This window comes from Pleurodeles waltl, chromosome 8 (assembly GCF_031143425.1).
Source record: "Pleurodeles waltl isolate 20211129_DDA chromosome 8, aPleWal1.hap1.20221129, whole genome shotgun sequence".
In the NCBI taxonomy this organism is placed as follows: Eukaryota; Metazoa; Chordata; class Amphibia; order Caudata; family Salamandridae; genus Pleurodeles; species Pleurodeles waltl.
This window is the reverse complement of record NC_090447.1, coordinates 533,282,044-533,298,301: the sequence shown is the minus strand read 5'-3', so window position 1 is coordinate 533,298,301 and position 16,258 is coordinate 533,282,044. Positions and strand designations below refer to the sequence as shown.

The 16,258-nt window shown below is 43.4% G+C and overlaps 1 protein-coding gene across 1 annotated transcript in view; it reads left to right on the top strand.

Annotated features, from left to right (window-relative positions):
• UGGT2 (UDP-glucose glycoprotein glucosyltransferase 2) overlaps positions 1 to 16,258 on the top strand; it is a 1,372,316-nt gene that overhangs the window by 250,653 nt on the left and 1,105,405 nt on the right. The window contains exons 7-8 of the mRNA XM_069204567.1: positions 2,849 to 2,921; positions 5,616 to 5,716. Of these exons, the coding sequence (XP_069060668.1) occupies positions 2,849 to 2,921; positions 5,616 to 5,716 (174 nt within the window). The remainder of the gene's footprint in view (positions 1 to 2,848; positions 2,922 to 5,615; positions 5,717 to 16,258) is intronic.

Genomic DNA, 16,258 nt, shown 5'->3' with positions numbered 1-16,258 from the left:
ATGCCAATTGTGGATAAGCAAATGTTATCATGTTTTAGGGAAAGATCACATGCACTTTAGTACTGGTCAGCAGTAGTAAAGGGCCAGAGTCCTCAAGCCAACAAAAACGAGGTCTACAAAACAAGAGGTCACAGGACAAAAAGTTACGGGGAATCACACCAAAGATGCCAGGTCTCACATATGCCTTTTATGCTATTGAACTGTGACTTTACAAATATACGTTAGTACTAATGTCTTGCTTGGAAGGAATTCTGCCAACACTGGTGTCATTAGAGCAATATAGCTTCGTTTGTCAGAATCGAACACCACAGAAGTCAGAATTGTTGTTTTCGAGCTGACTCCCCAAAAATCTCTCATAATGGGAATGCATAAGGGGGTAGGGTCAGGTGCAAAGGCAATATGAGGAGGGGGTGGGGCTTGCTTCCAGTGTCAAACTCCTGATAATAGAATCAGCATACAACAGATGAAAATAAAGTGTAAAATGTAGGATGCATGCACATTCATTTTCATTCCCTTGTACTTCTGTTATGGGAATTTTTACACATTGGTGTTATGCAGTGAGAATTAATCTATTGTAATATCTGTAATACAAGATAAAAGCAATTACTTTATTAACAATCTGAGAAAATCAGCTTGTGGAGTATGGTGATTATATTCTCCCCACTCCAGTACCTTATATCTCAGTCTCAAAAGGAAATCAGTTTAATCTATTAATTAACACAAGTGTAATCCATTTGAAAACTGTTTAATTAAAGGTCCTTATTAGTTCTCCCAAATAAATAAACGGCCGTGTCCAATCATCACACAAATGAAAGCTTTAAGCAGCACAATGCTGTCAGTGTGTAATGTAACACTGTTTCAAACACATGTCCAAAACAATACAAGAACAAAAACTGATGTTTCACAGGAAAATACTGTTTAGACTTTAAGACACTCTTACGATTTCGAAATCACTAATGTATATCCTAGAGTTGGATGATGCAATCCAAAAACCACAAAGTAGTTGCTGTAGAGGAATCCACTAAAACAGAAAGCGTAATTCAAAGCTGTCTGGTAAGATTTCACAGTCTACATTTATCTTTTATAGCTCTTCTCAGCCAACATGGCAGACATGAACCTCGTAAACAACCACCAGACTTCCTTGTAACACGTTGAAAATCTCACAAGATTATGGTACCCTGTATCGTCTATAAAAACCGAACCCCCTGACTAAGGAAACCAGCAGTACATGAAAAACCTCAGTACTACGTAATGTTAACTAATACTGGCTAATATTTACTCCCACCGAAAAATCTGTGTTATAATAATGCTGCATGTGGACCATGCCTCCCATACACAAATGCACCACAGGCATTCCCTCTAAAACTGTGGCCAGGGCCCTGACCTCATTGACAGTTCAACAACAGTGAAATCTCAGTGCGTCACTTGAGAGAAATAAAGCAGATGGACTACTGTAATTGCTAAGTGAAGTGGTAAATAACAAAAAGGCTCCTCAAAATGTAATCCCTCCACAAAGGGATACTGGAACTGGGTGAGCTAAGAGGTTTTCACTGTGGAGCGCATTTTCTATACTTCATATGAATAGGATGTTTGATATCCTTTTTTATTTCTAAATATTGACTGGCAAAATTACGTTATCCCTGGTTAGTCAGTTTTACTAGTGTTATTTTGAATTGTGTTGACGTGTGTATACAATGCCCTAACAAATATATTTCTTTTGTACTGCAAACTATTTTGCTTTGGCAGTGGATTGTTCCATTTACAAAGAAAGGGGCAAGTGTTTAACTATTGAAATCCTTCTGTTATGATGGTAGGCGTTTTCAGGTACCCTAATGCCAGAGAAGAACTTTTAAGGCCTGATTTAGATGCTGGCAGTAATGGCCCCACTGTCGAATTTTCAACTGAAAACCTGTCCGCCACCGTGACAGTCCGCCCGCCATATTTAGATGTTGGTGGTCCCATAGCTGAAAGCCTGCATTTGAACCGCTGTCTCTGTCAAGAAACACCACCTGCATTGACAGCGGAATAGGGAAAAGTGGCTGCTGGCGGGACCCCAGCCACCCTTCCCGCCGTACTAGTTTTGATGTGCACATTGCAAGGGACCTTTACTGGTATGTTTGTGCTGTCTGTTGTATATGTGAGTCAGTAGGAACGCGTGTGTGTGGATTGGCCGGTTGAGGTGGAGGGACCTGGACTGGGTGATGTGATTGTGTCTGTATATGCGTCACTTGCATTTGAGATCAGTGTTGTGTATGTTGTGTTGCTGTGTGACACATTCAGGTGTGTTGTGTGGTGGACGTTGTGATGTGTTTAGTTGTGTTTGAGTTTGGTTGTGTAGCTGAGTGTGCAGTTGTGTTGGTTGTGGGTGTGTCATGTGTAGGTGCAGTATCAACAATGTGTGTGTGTTGTATCATGGATGTATGTCAATGTGTGTTTTCGGCATGTATGGGTTGTGTTGGACTTGTAATTGGTGATGGTTTGTATGTTGTATAGTGTGTAATGAAAGGGCACATATATGGCTAAGGTACAGTGTGTTTGTGTGTGTCACTCACCTTTACTCCTTAGTCCCTGCCATTGTATGAAGCCCATTGGGTCCCTCTAACGTCTCTCTCCGTTGGCAATCCGTCACCTGTGCACTGCTTGCAGAGCTGTAACATCTAAATATGGCAAGCAGTATACCTTCGACTTGACCGTGTTCTCAGGTCTGTCGCCGACGCGCCTTGGCTGTAACACTGTCAAGACCTAAATCAGGCCCTTAGTTCTTTAAAAACATTTTCAACTAGTGCACATCATATGGCATAGTAACATTGTCCCCTTATTTTTCATGTTCGCATTTTATATCATCTAGGTACAAATGGCACGCATCTGGTAGATGACAATTCAACTGATGAAGTTCAGGGGTTTCTCTTCAACAGATTAAGGTGAGTTGGTTTCAGTTGAAATAAACGCATAATACTTAGAATATACTTTGCAGGACATTTATCACTTTATAAAGCTCTTTTAGGTGTGCTACAAATCCACCTGCTGGTGTAATCCACAAATCCTGAGCCACAGAAAATGGATCTGGAACGGTTCACCTCGGTGAACAGCACTTCCTTTTGAGTACAATCTGCAAGTATGGCAGATTTTCTTTGGTCATAGGCTCAGGGTTAGGGATAGAGATGGAATTTAAAATGCATGAAACACCCAGAAACTCATCAGTGTGTGAATATTTTCAAATATTTTAGAAGCCCATTTCCATATCCCGAACACATCAAAATGGAAATAAATAAATATTAGTTTGGTACAAGAAGGTTCCTTGAGGATGTGGCTGAAGATGTTTGTCTTCATAAAGAAACCCTTTGTGTAGAGAAAAACAACGTGTATGTGCTAATACATGCACGGAGCTCTAACTAGTGCAGATTTCTATAACTAAGCTATAGGTATTGATCTGAATCCCCATTAGGTCTAATGCCTGCATACATAGTTAGTACCAACTATGAATGTATTTTTTTTTAAATATGTATTTCTTTGTTCCGACCATAAACCCTTCTAATACAGATAGCAGGGAGCAAGTGTGGGAAGGTGAGATAGACTGGCTTCTGAAATCTGGTGCCATATGCAGCCAAGTAATCAGAAGGCCCACCCATCTGAGGGCCTAATCGTGGAGAACAACCATAGGAGGATGTTAATACTGGTTATTTCCCAGTGTGAAAAACCAAAAACATCAAATAAATACATTTTATTATTCAATACATAGAAAGAACTTGAACTGTTTTCTAAGGAGTGTAATCTCACAATTCCAAATGTATGTCATAGTATTGCAGTACTTTTGAATGCTATTCTAAGTATAACCTGTGCGTCAAGACGTGTGGCTCAAATCCCAACAGCAGCATTGAGACAATACTGTTGTTGATGGTTACTCTTGACTGTGGTGTTGGTTTTGATAAACCACCCTCAGATCTCGTTGCTTCAAAAATAATTGAATGTTATCGCTGGATGTTTCACTGCAGGTGGCCTTTGATACAAGAAACGTGCATTGTTTCCATCTATATTTACAGTTGACAGAACTGGATAAAGGGATCATGGAATTTGAGGGAAACTTTTGGATTGCCTCCCCCCCCCCCCCCCCCCCCCCCCCCAATCCCACCCACTCCATTCTGTCTCGTGGTGGCCTGCTGGATGGAGTTCTATCCTAGTTTGAAAGGCCTGCTCTTAATTATCCTGAGCCCCTTGGAGTGAGGTTTTATATCACCACAAAGGTGGATTCTTATGTGGTTAAGTTGTGGTATGAAGTCACCACCCAGTAATGCAAGAAGTGTCAATGAACAGAGGGATTTAGGTGCCTTAAAGTAGACTCTGTTTCTTCTAAAGACATTTCTTGCCCCAGTGTCATACTGTAAGCCCTAATCTTAGGGGCCTGGGGCTGTTTATATAAGAAAGTATTGACTCTTGTTATGTGTTTATGTTGTTTAGCATTTTCAGTACTTGTGTCCTATTTTCTCCACCCTCTTGTTTTGGGTGTCTGATTGTAGGAGGTGTATTTTAAACTGTATGTAATTTCCTTAGTCCATTGTAGAGCTGTCTCTGTCCGTCTTCCTTAAGAGCCTTACAGCATTGCTTATATTTGTCTCAGTTCACCAAGTTAATCCACAGGCGTGCACCTACCATTTTTGTAAAAACATTTTTTTGGGAATTCCAGAAGTTACATGGAAATCGTATATTTCCATATATATGCCTAATTGGATTGTAAAATAGCGGTCAGGCTGCTGGTTTACGGTTAATGCTAATTTCCAAATTGCAGACTTTTTTTATCTTAAGGTTGAAAGTAAGCTACTGTTTGGGGATTTATCATAACCAGTTGCCAAACTTGAGCTTTTTTTCAGCCCTACAGTTGTCACCATATTTGGTGTAAAAAAAAAATCATTAGGAATGTTTGTGAATAGCCACAAAGCTACAATTCTATGAGTGTTTGTTTCCCCCCCCTGTGCACACCACATTCTACACCTAACCTGAAGTTTAGGAATGGGCATAATGTTTCACTCTGCTTGCAGAATTGGCGCAATTTGGCAACTCCGCATTACTCCTGTAACGCAGAGTTCTGGCCAAATTCCGCCAATCGCCTTGTGGCACATTTTTTTTCCTCAAGGCTCCAGAATTGCGAGCAAGATTTGGTGTCCCTTTATGCGATTTTGTAACAGAGGTGGTTGCGAGTGATTGCGATTAGAGGGCTGCTTCGTGAGTAGATTTGCTGCAGCTTGAGTAGAATGTTCAACTTAGGTAGCAGGAAAATCAACTCAAATGACTGCACGCTCTTGCGCACCTCATGGTGCCTTTTGCACTAAATCTTTGGCGCAGCTCACGCTACTGGCACTAAATTTCAGCGGGAACAGCATGATATGCTATTTTCTGCACATTGGTGGAAGTCTTGAAATCTTCTCCCACCACTGCTAAAGTTATGATTCAGGAAAAGTCTGCAAACAAGTCAAGATAAATGTAAAAACAATGTAAGATAATGACAAAGTTTCTGTGGGAGATGCTGTAAGTAATTGATATTAAACTAAACATATATATGTATGACTGGGGTTCTGACCCTTCCTGTATAAGCATTTTTGTTTGTGTTTTTTCCCAATCAGACAAATCCATCCTGAACTGAAAGAGAATCTGCTGGAGTTCAAAAAACATCTAATCGAAAGTAGCAATGACATGGCACCTTTAAAAGTGTGGGAGCTTCAAGGTAAGTTTATTTGGCTCAATGATCGTTTTTAACCCCTTCGCTGCCAGGCCTTTTGCCCCTCAGGTGCCAGGCCTTTTTTTGGCTATTTGGGGCAGTTTGCGCTTAGGCTCTCATAACTTTTTGTCCACATATGCTACCCATGCCAAATTTGCATCCTTTTTTTTCCAACATCCTAGGCATCCTAGTGGTACCCAGAGTTTGTGGGTTCCCCTGAAGGAGACCAAGTAATTAGCCAAAATACAGCAAACATTTAGTTTTAAAAAAGAAATGGGGTAAAAAGGGCTGCAGAAGAAGCCTTGTGGTTTTTTCCCTGAAAATGTCATCAACAAAGGGTTTGCGGTGCTAAAAGCAGACTTGAATCAGAAAACTACATTTTTCAACACAATTTTGGCATTTTACTGGAACATACCCTATTTTTACTATCTAGCCTCATTCCAGTTAGTGACAGAAATGGGTGTGAATCCAATGCTGGATCCCAGAAAGCTAAATATTTCTGAAACGTAGACAATATTCTGAATTCAGCAAGGGGTCATTTGTGTAGATCCTACAAGTGTTTTCCTACTGCAAATATCATCTGAAATAAAAGAATATTGAAATTGTGATGGTCAAACAGCCATTTTTCTCCACATTTTACTCTGTAACTGTTTTCTGCGATGTCAGATTTTTGAAAGCAATATATTGTTACGTCTGCTGGACTCTTCTGGTTGCAGGGATATCTAGGGCTTGTAGGTTCATCAAGAACCCTAGGTACCCAGATCCAATAAATAACCTGCACCTTGCAATGGGTTTCATTCTATACCGGGTATACAGCAGTTCATTTGTGGAAATATAAAGAGTGAAAAATAGGTATCAATAAAACCTTTGTATTTCCAAAATGGGCCCAAGATAAGGTATTGAGAAGCAGTGGTTATTTGCACATCTCTGCATTCCGGGGTGCCCATACTAGCATGTGAATTACAGGGCATTTCTCAAATAGACTTCTTTTTTGCACACTGTCTTACATTTGGAAGGAAAAAAGTTAGAGAAGGACAAGGGGCAATAACACTTGTTTTGCTATTCTGTGTTTCCCCAAGTCTCTCGATAAAAATGGTAACTCACTTGGGTGGGTAGGCATAATGCTTATGACAGGAAAAGCAACATGGACACATCACATTTTTACATTAAAATCTGACCTGTTTTTTGCATGGTGCCTAACTGTGGATTTTGGCCTCTAGCTCAGCCGGCACCTAGGGAAACCTACCAAACCTGTGCATTTTCTAAAACTAGACACCTAGGGGAATCCAGGATGGGGTGAGTTGTGGGGCTCTCACCATGTTTTGTTACCCTGAATCCTTTGCGAACCTCAAAATTTGGCTTAAAAAACACTTTTTCCTCACATTTTGGTGACAGAAAGTTCTGGAATCTGAGAGGAGCTACAAATGTCCTTCCACCCAGCATTCCCACAAGTCTCCCAATAAAAATGGTACCTCACTTGTGTGAGTAGGCCCAGCGCCCGTGACAGGATATGCCCCAAAACACAACGTGGACACATCACATTTTCCCAAAGAAAACAGAGCTGTTTTTTGGAAAGTGCCTAGCTGTGGATTGTGGCCTCTAGCTTAGCCGGCACCTAGGAAAACCTACCAAACCTGCCCATTTTTTAAAACTAGACACCTAAGGGAATCCAAGATGGGGTGACTTGTGGGGATCTGACCAGGTTCTGCTACTCAGAATCCTTTGCAAACCTCAAAATTTGGCAAAAAAAACACCTTTTCCTCACATTTCGTGACAGAAAGTTCTGGAATCTGAGAGGAGCCACGAATTTCCTTCTGCCCAGCGTTCCCCTAAGTCTCCCGATAAAAATGGTACCTCACTTGAGTGGGTAGGTCTAGTGCCTGCGAAAGGAAATGCCCCAAAACACTATTTGGACGCATCAAAATGATCAAATACTAAACTACCTATTTTTGCGAGGCGGGACCTGCGTTTTTGGTCATGGGCTCAGCAGCCATATTGGGAATTCTACCAAACCCAAACATTTCTGAAAACTAAACACCCGAGGGAATCCAGGGAGGTGTGACTTGCATGGATCCACCAATATTTTCTTACCCAGAATCCTCAGCAAACCTCAAATTTAGCTAAAAAATCAAATTTTTCCCACACTTCTGTGTGGGATCACTGCACCAGGACACATTTCCTACCACCCAACATTCCCCTCAGTCTCCTGGTAAAAATGATACCTCTCTTGTGTAGGTGGGCCAAGTGCCTGTGACAGGGAAGTGCCAAAAACATGTTGAAATTGAGGGGAAACCAAAGCTTTCCAAAAGGTCAGTTTGGAAAAAAAACATTTTTAGGCTAACAAGTGGGGCAAAAATGTTATCAGTATGAATGAGACAATGCTGGGTGGTAGGAATTTTGTGGATTCCTGCAGATTCTGGAAGGTTCCATCAAATGTGAAAAAATGTGTGATTTCCAGCAAAGTTAGCCAAGCTCTCATTGCCCAAATGTCAAACCAAAACCCCAAATAATCAAATGTCCTCTTGCTTGCCGTGGGATAAGGTGTTTTAGTGTGCGGGGGAGAGCTGAAAGACTGTGATCCCCTTCAATTAGGGTGGGGGCATGGTTATACCCCCACCCTCTTAGTTTGAAAACAAATCTTGCCTGGTCTCTGGTGAGCTTTCTGCCCCCCTTGGGGGCAGATGGGCCTTCCAAAAATAGGCCGATCTGCCACCAAGGGGGGCAGATATGGCAAACAGTAATGGGCCCCTATGGGGAGCAACCCTTGCCCAAGGGGCTGCCCCCCAACAAACAAAACACACACATACACACACACACCAATCCCTGGTGCCTAAGTGGTTTCTGGCCCCCCTGGGAGCAGATCGGCCGAATACAAATAGGCTGATCTTTCCCAAGGGGGCAGAAATGGCCTAAAATAAATTTGCCCCCCAGGGGAACGGCCCTTGCCTAAGGGGTCACTCCCCTTGCATGAAATTGACACAAAAAAATAAAAATCCCTGGTGTCTAGTGCTTTCTGCATCCCTTAGGGGCAGATTGGCCTAATTATAATAGGCCAATCTGCCTCTGGGGGGGCAGAAAAGGCCTAAAAATATTTTGCCCCCTTGGGGTGCGGCCCTTTCCCAAGGGGCCGCTCCCCTTATGCTCAAGTAAAAAAAAAACCCAGGTGTCTAGTGGTTTCTGCCCCCCTTAGGGGCAGATTGGCCTAATAAAAATAGGCCGATCTGCTCCCAAAGGGGACAGAAATGGCCTAAATAGAATTTGCCCCCCAAGGGAGCGACCCTTGCTTAAGTGGTCGCTCCCCATACATAAAAACAGAAAGTAAATAAAAAAATATATATTTATCTCTGGTGTCTAGGGGTTTCTGCCCCACCTGGGGGCATATCGGCCTAATTATAATAGGCCAATCTGCCTCCAGGGTGGGGCAGAAAAGGCTTAAAAATATAAGGGCCGCTCCCCTTATACAAAAGTATAAAAAAAAAATCCCTGGTGTCTAGTGGGCATTTCATTGCGATCGGGCAGCAGAAATGCTTGCAAAGAAATGAAAGGAAAGGAAAGGCCTTTCCTTTCCTGTCTCTGTCTGCCCCCTCCTTCTGAATGGAAGAGAGATGCAGAGCATTTCTCTTCCGCATCGCGTGATGGGAGGTGACCTCTGATGAGGTCAGCAGACGTCACTCGAGAGGGTTCGGGGGTGGAAGGGGAAGCGATTCCCCTTCCATCCCTGACGGGGGTGTGGGCCGGGTGCAGGACATGCTGGTCTCGTCCCTGGCACACGAGAACCGTGTGCGAGGACGAGACCAGCTCGTACCAGGCACCCTAGGGGTAACTATTTTGTTAATAAAACATGGATGGAGCTGTCCTGGTTTACAGTTGAAACAATTTATGCCTGATCAGTGGAGTATTCTGTGATGTATAGGAATAGAACTAGCATTTGTTTGCTGATCTGGCTCCTGCGTGAAGGGAGGCATTGTTTGTACTCCACAAGTTTCAAGAACAAGCCAGAAAGTTATTTCCACGGATGCCAGCAAGAGTTCAATATAAGTCAGCAGACCTGTATTCAAGATAGCTGCTTGGGAGGGGACTTGTACTCATTTGAAGCATTTCTCTGCCTATCTGTTTGGATTGTCTCAGGAGTTGTATACAGGGCTTCTTCCGGTGCTAGGTATGCCCTAGCACTCAAATACTTTGTCAGTTGAGGATGTGAATATTTTTGAAAGGTTACTTTTCTAATACAGCCCTCTGCGTCATGCCCCCATTTGCTAGCATGATAGTTTTAGAGACTTCGGGGCATCTGGTACACTACATAAGGTCTGTAAATGTGTAAAACTGGGTTTGCTCAATGCCATTGAAGTGTCCTGATAAAATGTGCTTTTTATTACCGTTTTTGAAGGGGTATGGCATCATACCCTATCAAGGCCTCCGTTTGTATGAATCATGACTCCTCACTGCAGTCAGTTAGGGTAAAAACAAGCTAAAGTCATACATAAAATATGTAGTATGTGTAATATGTAGTTAAGTTTTGTTATTGCACTAGGAGCAGTAATCAGTAGTTATCGGAGTTATATCATACCAGTGAGTCCTTTTTCATACTTGTAGGAATGAGATGATTCTCATTCATTGCAAACTTATTCCAATGAGAGCCCCATCCCCGAATTCCTGCTCACAGATCAATAGTCAGTCATTCCTAATCACAACAATCTTTATGAATAATTAAAACAAACTATCCTATGTAATGAAAGCACATTGTTTGGTCAGCACTGTAGCCGCAACAAATAAAAGATGTTGCACAACGGCCAGAGTGGTTGACTTTGGAACTGGGGAACCAAGGTTAGAATTTCAACGTCCGCTCAACATCCTGTGAATCTGGGAATTTACGAGTTTGGTGGTCTGACAGTAAAACCGCTGTCGTGGCGGCCGCCAAAAGACCGCCATGTTGGCGTTTATCCGACCGCCTTATTAAGAGGCACAGTGTAAAGTCAGCTAAAAAACAGCTAGGAGTCCCAAACCTCCAGGACACAGGAGGACAGAAAAGAGGCGGTTCCACCGCCAGCCCAACAAAAATCCTCCCATCAGATTATGATCCACAAATCACAACAGCGGTTCTTCCATGGCGGAAAACCATTGACAGTGCAAATGGTGGCGATCTAAATTCACATCAGTCAGATCACCACTCGATATTGGATAGTTAGAATACCCCATACCTGACACACATTCACACACCCGACACACCGCACTATAAAACGCACCCATACACAACCTATAATGCTTGCAACCAAAACACAACACACAGCCATGGAGAAGCAACATGTTGCATTGAAACAAAAAGCAAGATTAGTCACCCATACACATCTCAACACGCACACATCCCACCCCTGCACAACATACATAACACAAAATTTACTATCACACACCCAATACAAAAAAACGTCACCCACTCACATCACAGCACCTACACCTCATCAATAACATTTCATTCCACCTTTTTTTGTCTACACTACCTCATCATCTTTACCACCATTACCATGTCCCCACAAAAACACCGATGTTTCACTGACGATGAGTTGAGGGTCATGGGGGACGAAATAGTCAGGGTAGAGCCACACCTTTTCGGAGCACAGGTCCAATAAACATCAATAGCTAGGAAAATGGAGTTGTGACAAAGATTAGTCGCCAGAGTGACTTCTGTAGGCAGCTATCCACGCACAAGGACTAGGACACCATCTCCCAAGTTTTGGAACCTACCAAACTTGCCAAAACATGATGGGCCAGGTACTCACCATGATGGGGGAAATCCAACAGCTGCAGAGGGACAACCACCAGGAAGCCGTGCAGCAGTGGCAGGCCCACAATGCCATCCTGACCTCCATTGCTGGGGTGCTGAGGTACATCAACACTACCCTGAGTAGGTCTGGCACCCAACATCAAGCCTCCTCTACTAGCAATGATTCATCAGGCCCTTCAACATCTGTTGCTGCTAGTGGAATGAAGGCCTTGCCAGGGGGAGGACATGCCTCAGCTGAAGAACCTCCATGCAAATGTGGACGTCCACCCAGACATCCAGGAGGAACAGATGCCAAGACCAAACCCACTGCCAGGAAGTGAACCTCTTCTGCTTGGTTCCCCCTGTGTGCTACAGATGCACTGTGTTGAGTGTTCGGGAACCTAACTCCTTTTCCACTGGTCATGGACACTGGACTTGTGTCCCCAAAATGTGTAGCAGCTACCCAGATGATTTCATCCCCCATGACTGACCCCTTCACTGTTTTCATTGTGTTATTTTGTTTTTCAATCACTCATATAGCCGTACAGTCTCCAATAAATATCACTTAGACCCTGGTCCTGGGTAAGTGTGATGTATCAACCAAATACAACTGTCATGTATGACAACTCTTGTACCAAAATGTTCAACTCTAATATACCACCTTTGTTAGGGTCATTGCACGTGTACTGTATAACCAGGATACATTTGACATTGAGATTGTAACACAGACATGACAAAATTCAGCTGTAATGCACATCTCCACATATTTATTTGTAGCTTTTTAGTCAGCAGATAGAGGAGCACTGCTGGTGACTTCAGAATGTCAGCTCAGGTGTCATACACTACTAACCCAATAGGATGCTGAAGTTAGGGACATGTTGGTCTTACTACAACCCAGGAGGCAAATAGATAAGTTATATGTATCACCAGGTAAAACCTTCACATACCCATCCATACCTTTGCTTCCTAATAGCGAGTCCCCATGATACAGGCAGAGATCAGTACAGATGCCCCAAGTCCTGAACCTTTCACTTACCGTAGTCAGGTAGCTGTAGGCTTGTCACTCACCTATGTCAGTCCTTAGAGACATGCACATTGGTCTACAAAGAAGTAACACACTTACAGCTATGTACAAGGTAGGTCACATACAACGGAAACCAATGTGATGGAAGAGGCCCTGAATTCCACATTATGACGTGTCTGACACAAGTGGACACACACATGGCACCATTTGTCTACCTCCAGTACCATACAGGTCTTCTTGGCGGAAAATCACACTGCCATCCCACCATCCTGACAATCTGGCCATGTAAGTCACTCTCCATAAACACAAGATAAACAATACCTGGTTCCATCCATGTCCACTTCTCATGTCTGCCTCCAAATCCCATCTGCATGTGAATCTGTCTGAGATCTCCAAATGAGGATGAGCCAAACAGAAACTCAGCTAATCTATGATTGACAAAGATAAGTGATAAGACAGATTTGTACACATACATCACTCTGATAGTTCATTAGGTCAAGTGTGAGTTTGCTTGTGCTTTTACAAATCATTGCACCGTATACCTAACTGTTCTTTACACATTACCAAGTAACAATCTGCATACATATCAGAGTATTTGGCATTGGAGCTTCATAAGACCTCACAGATGGTGGTAAATTGGAGATGACATGGCAGGCATACATCATACAATACACCATGGACTCTCATTTGTAAAAACACATCACATAACTTTAGTCACTTGAAGAGTGATTGATGAAATCTGCCCTGATGTTTCCAGCTCCATTTTCATCATGCTCATCCTCACTTGGCAAATATGCATTTCCACCCTCAGGATCAGCTGGCTCACCCCCATCTGATGTGAATGGTATTTGACATCTCAGGGCAAGGTTTTGGAGCACGGAGCAGGCAACAATAAACTGACAAACTTTGTTGGGTGAGTATAGGAGGGCTTGTGCAGATTTTTTGAGGCAGCAAAATCTTACCTTCAGGAGCCCAAAAGTCCGCTCTACGACATGCCTTGCTCTTTCGTGGGCCCCTTTGAAGTGGACTTCCCCTGGCATGGTTGGGTACCTTACTGGTATCAACAACCAAGGGCGGTTTGGATAGCCAGAGTCACCCGTAGAGAATAGGTGCAATAATACAAACATGTATCTTGGACATGCACATTTGTGATAGCAAAGAGAAAAACTTTACAGACACACATGACATCTATAACTTACCACCCATCCAGGCCATCTCTGTGTACAGTTGTGTTATCAGCAGTGGGATATTGCTGTTCCGTGTGATGAAGGAATCATGGACTGATCCATGATACTTTGCCCATACTTGTGAAATGTGTAGGTCAGCCAAGCAGGCCACTTGGACGTTGGTGGAGTGGTAGATTTTTCTGTTCCTTTACACCTGTTCATTGGCACTTGGAGGAACCAGGGCTACATGTGTCTCATCTATGGCTCCAACCATATTTGGAATGTGCCCCAAAGCATAATACTCTGCCTTCACATAGGGCAAATCTTCACGTTGGGGAAACCTGATGTAGCTGTTCAGGTATTTAAAAAAATGCAGACAATCAAGCCTTCAAAACCAGACTGAACATGGGCTTTGATATCCCTGCAGTCAGGGCCACTGTATTCTGAAAGGAACCAGTGGCCAGGAAGTGTAGTACTGACAGGAATTGTGTAATTAATATTTGCATCTGTTTACTGACTTGATGTATAATGTCTCATAATTAGTACATGTGTGCGAATACCTTCTGTGTAGTTAGAGGTAACGTTTTGTTACTTTATTGGGGAGATTGGAGGGTGCAACCCCAGTATTTGGCACCGTGTACTGCAATACAGTTTACAGCTTTATCTATGGGGGCAGGAGCGCCTTATCACTCGTAACTCACCCCCACATTTAGCTTGAGTAGTACTGACAGGACTTGAACGATGGGAGGTATACAATTGGGATATTGAATGGCAGGCATCAGATCTAGCTCCAACTGACAACCTAGATCCATGATTGTATGCCTATTCAGCTGATAAATTTGTATTATGAGTCTCTCCTCCATGGTGTGCAGGTCTACTAGTGGGCGGTACACTGGAGGTTGTCTTCCTCTCCTCGTGCTAGTGTAACTATGTGGGACAAAAACATATGCTAGGTGAAGGTTTCAATCCATACATCATTACTAAATTCACATACACGTAACACATATCTCGATATGTAAGGTGAAACATATGAAATGTGATTTACAGCACATAGCTATGCATTCTATGACTGTTTCCTTGAACCAGATCCCCTAAACTCTCAGATGTACTTCACATGGACAAATATGTGGCAGACAGAAATTGACATGAGTACCTAGTTTACAAGTGAGACATAGCGGTTGAAATCTATGCGCCATTTATGTTGACAATAGGATGTTGACAATAGATATTCATGTCCATAACCAGCCTTACCTCTTTTACTCAACCTTTGCAACTCACATGCACATTGAGAATGATATACATGAAGGCAGCACTTAAGACGTGTTTGTAGAGACTACTTAAAAGTAAATGATGCACCTCGTATTACTGTTTCGTACATATAATTGCACAAAATGGCAGCTGCCTGACCTACCATACTGGACATGAAGAAGTGACCTAAATCTGCCGGTGTATTTTGTCATGGCCTTAGGCGGTTATAACCCCAGTGGACATTGCCATTGGAACACGTTGCTGTCTTTTGCGGACTTGGGCCAGTGGCAGCGTCCGATGGCGGTGACGGTCCTGCACGTGGCGGTCGTGACCGCCATCTTCATCAGTATTCCTCACTTGACTGCTGATACTGCTGCCAGCAAGGCCTCCACGACCTGAGCTGCTGTGTACTGCCTCTCGGAGCAATCCTGCCATGTCCTGCAGGTGATAGGGCCCCAGTTCTCACTCCAGAAGAGCTGGGCGAGCTTGTGGATAAGGTCCTACCTTTGTATGAACAGCTAAATGGTGCACCAGAGGAGCCGGTGAGTCCAATGGTATACCAGTGTGTGAAAGTTGGAGTGTATGATGGTGTACATGAAATGTGCAGGACTGAAGGATGGAGTCATCATGTGTGGGTGTATGGACATGTGTACATGTGCATTGACAGATATACACTACTGATACATAGCAGACAGTGTGTGATCTATCCTCCTTGATCCACAACATATATTGCAGTGTGAACATCAATAATGGTGTGAGAAATAATTGTAGACCCATACCATGTAATGGACAATCCTGTGGCCCGGTCCTGTGTTTGTAGTCAATACCTGTTGCTGATCATGCATGTTGTATGGCTGACTCTACTTTACACATGGCCTCGCTACTGATGCTAATTTGTTAAGGAGTTTGAACTGTGAGAAAGGGTATGTTTGCTGACTTGCTATGACAGAAATTCTTTTCACCACTTGTGTTGGGATGGTGCATGTGGGCAAAACTTTCTCCTCTTGTCTGTGTCATCCATGCAGGTCAACGCCCATCTAAAAAAAGGAAATCTGGTGTGCCATCACAAAGCAAGTGCGGACCCTGGGGGTCCACAGCCAGCAGAGCACCCACTGTAGGAAGCAGTGGGAGGACCTGAGATGCTGGGCCTGGAGGACTGCAGAGGCCCAGCTGGGGATGTCATTGCAAGGAGGGAGGGGTGCCCCTCGGACCATGACCCCCCTAATGGCCCGCATTTTAGCGATGGCCTACACTGAGTTGGATGGGTGTTTGAGGCCAACACAGCAGCCACAAGGGGGTAAATACTGACTAGACACATGTACATCCCTCTGTCAATTCAGTGTATGATGTGT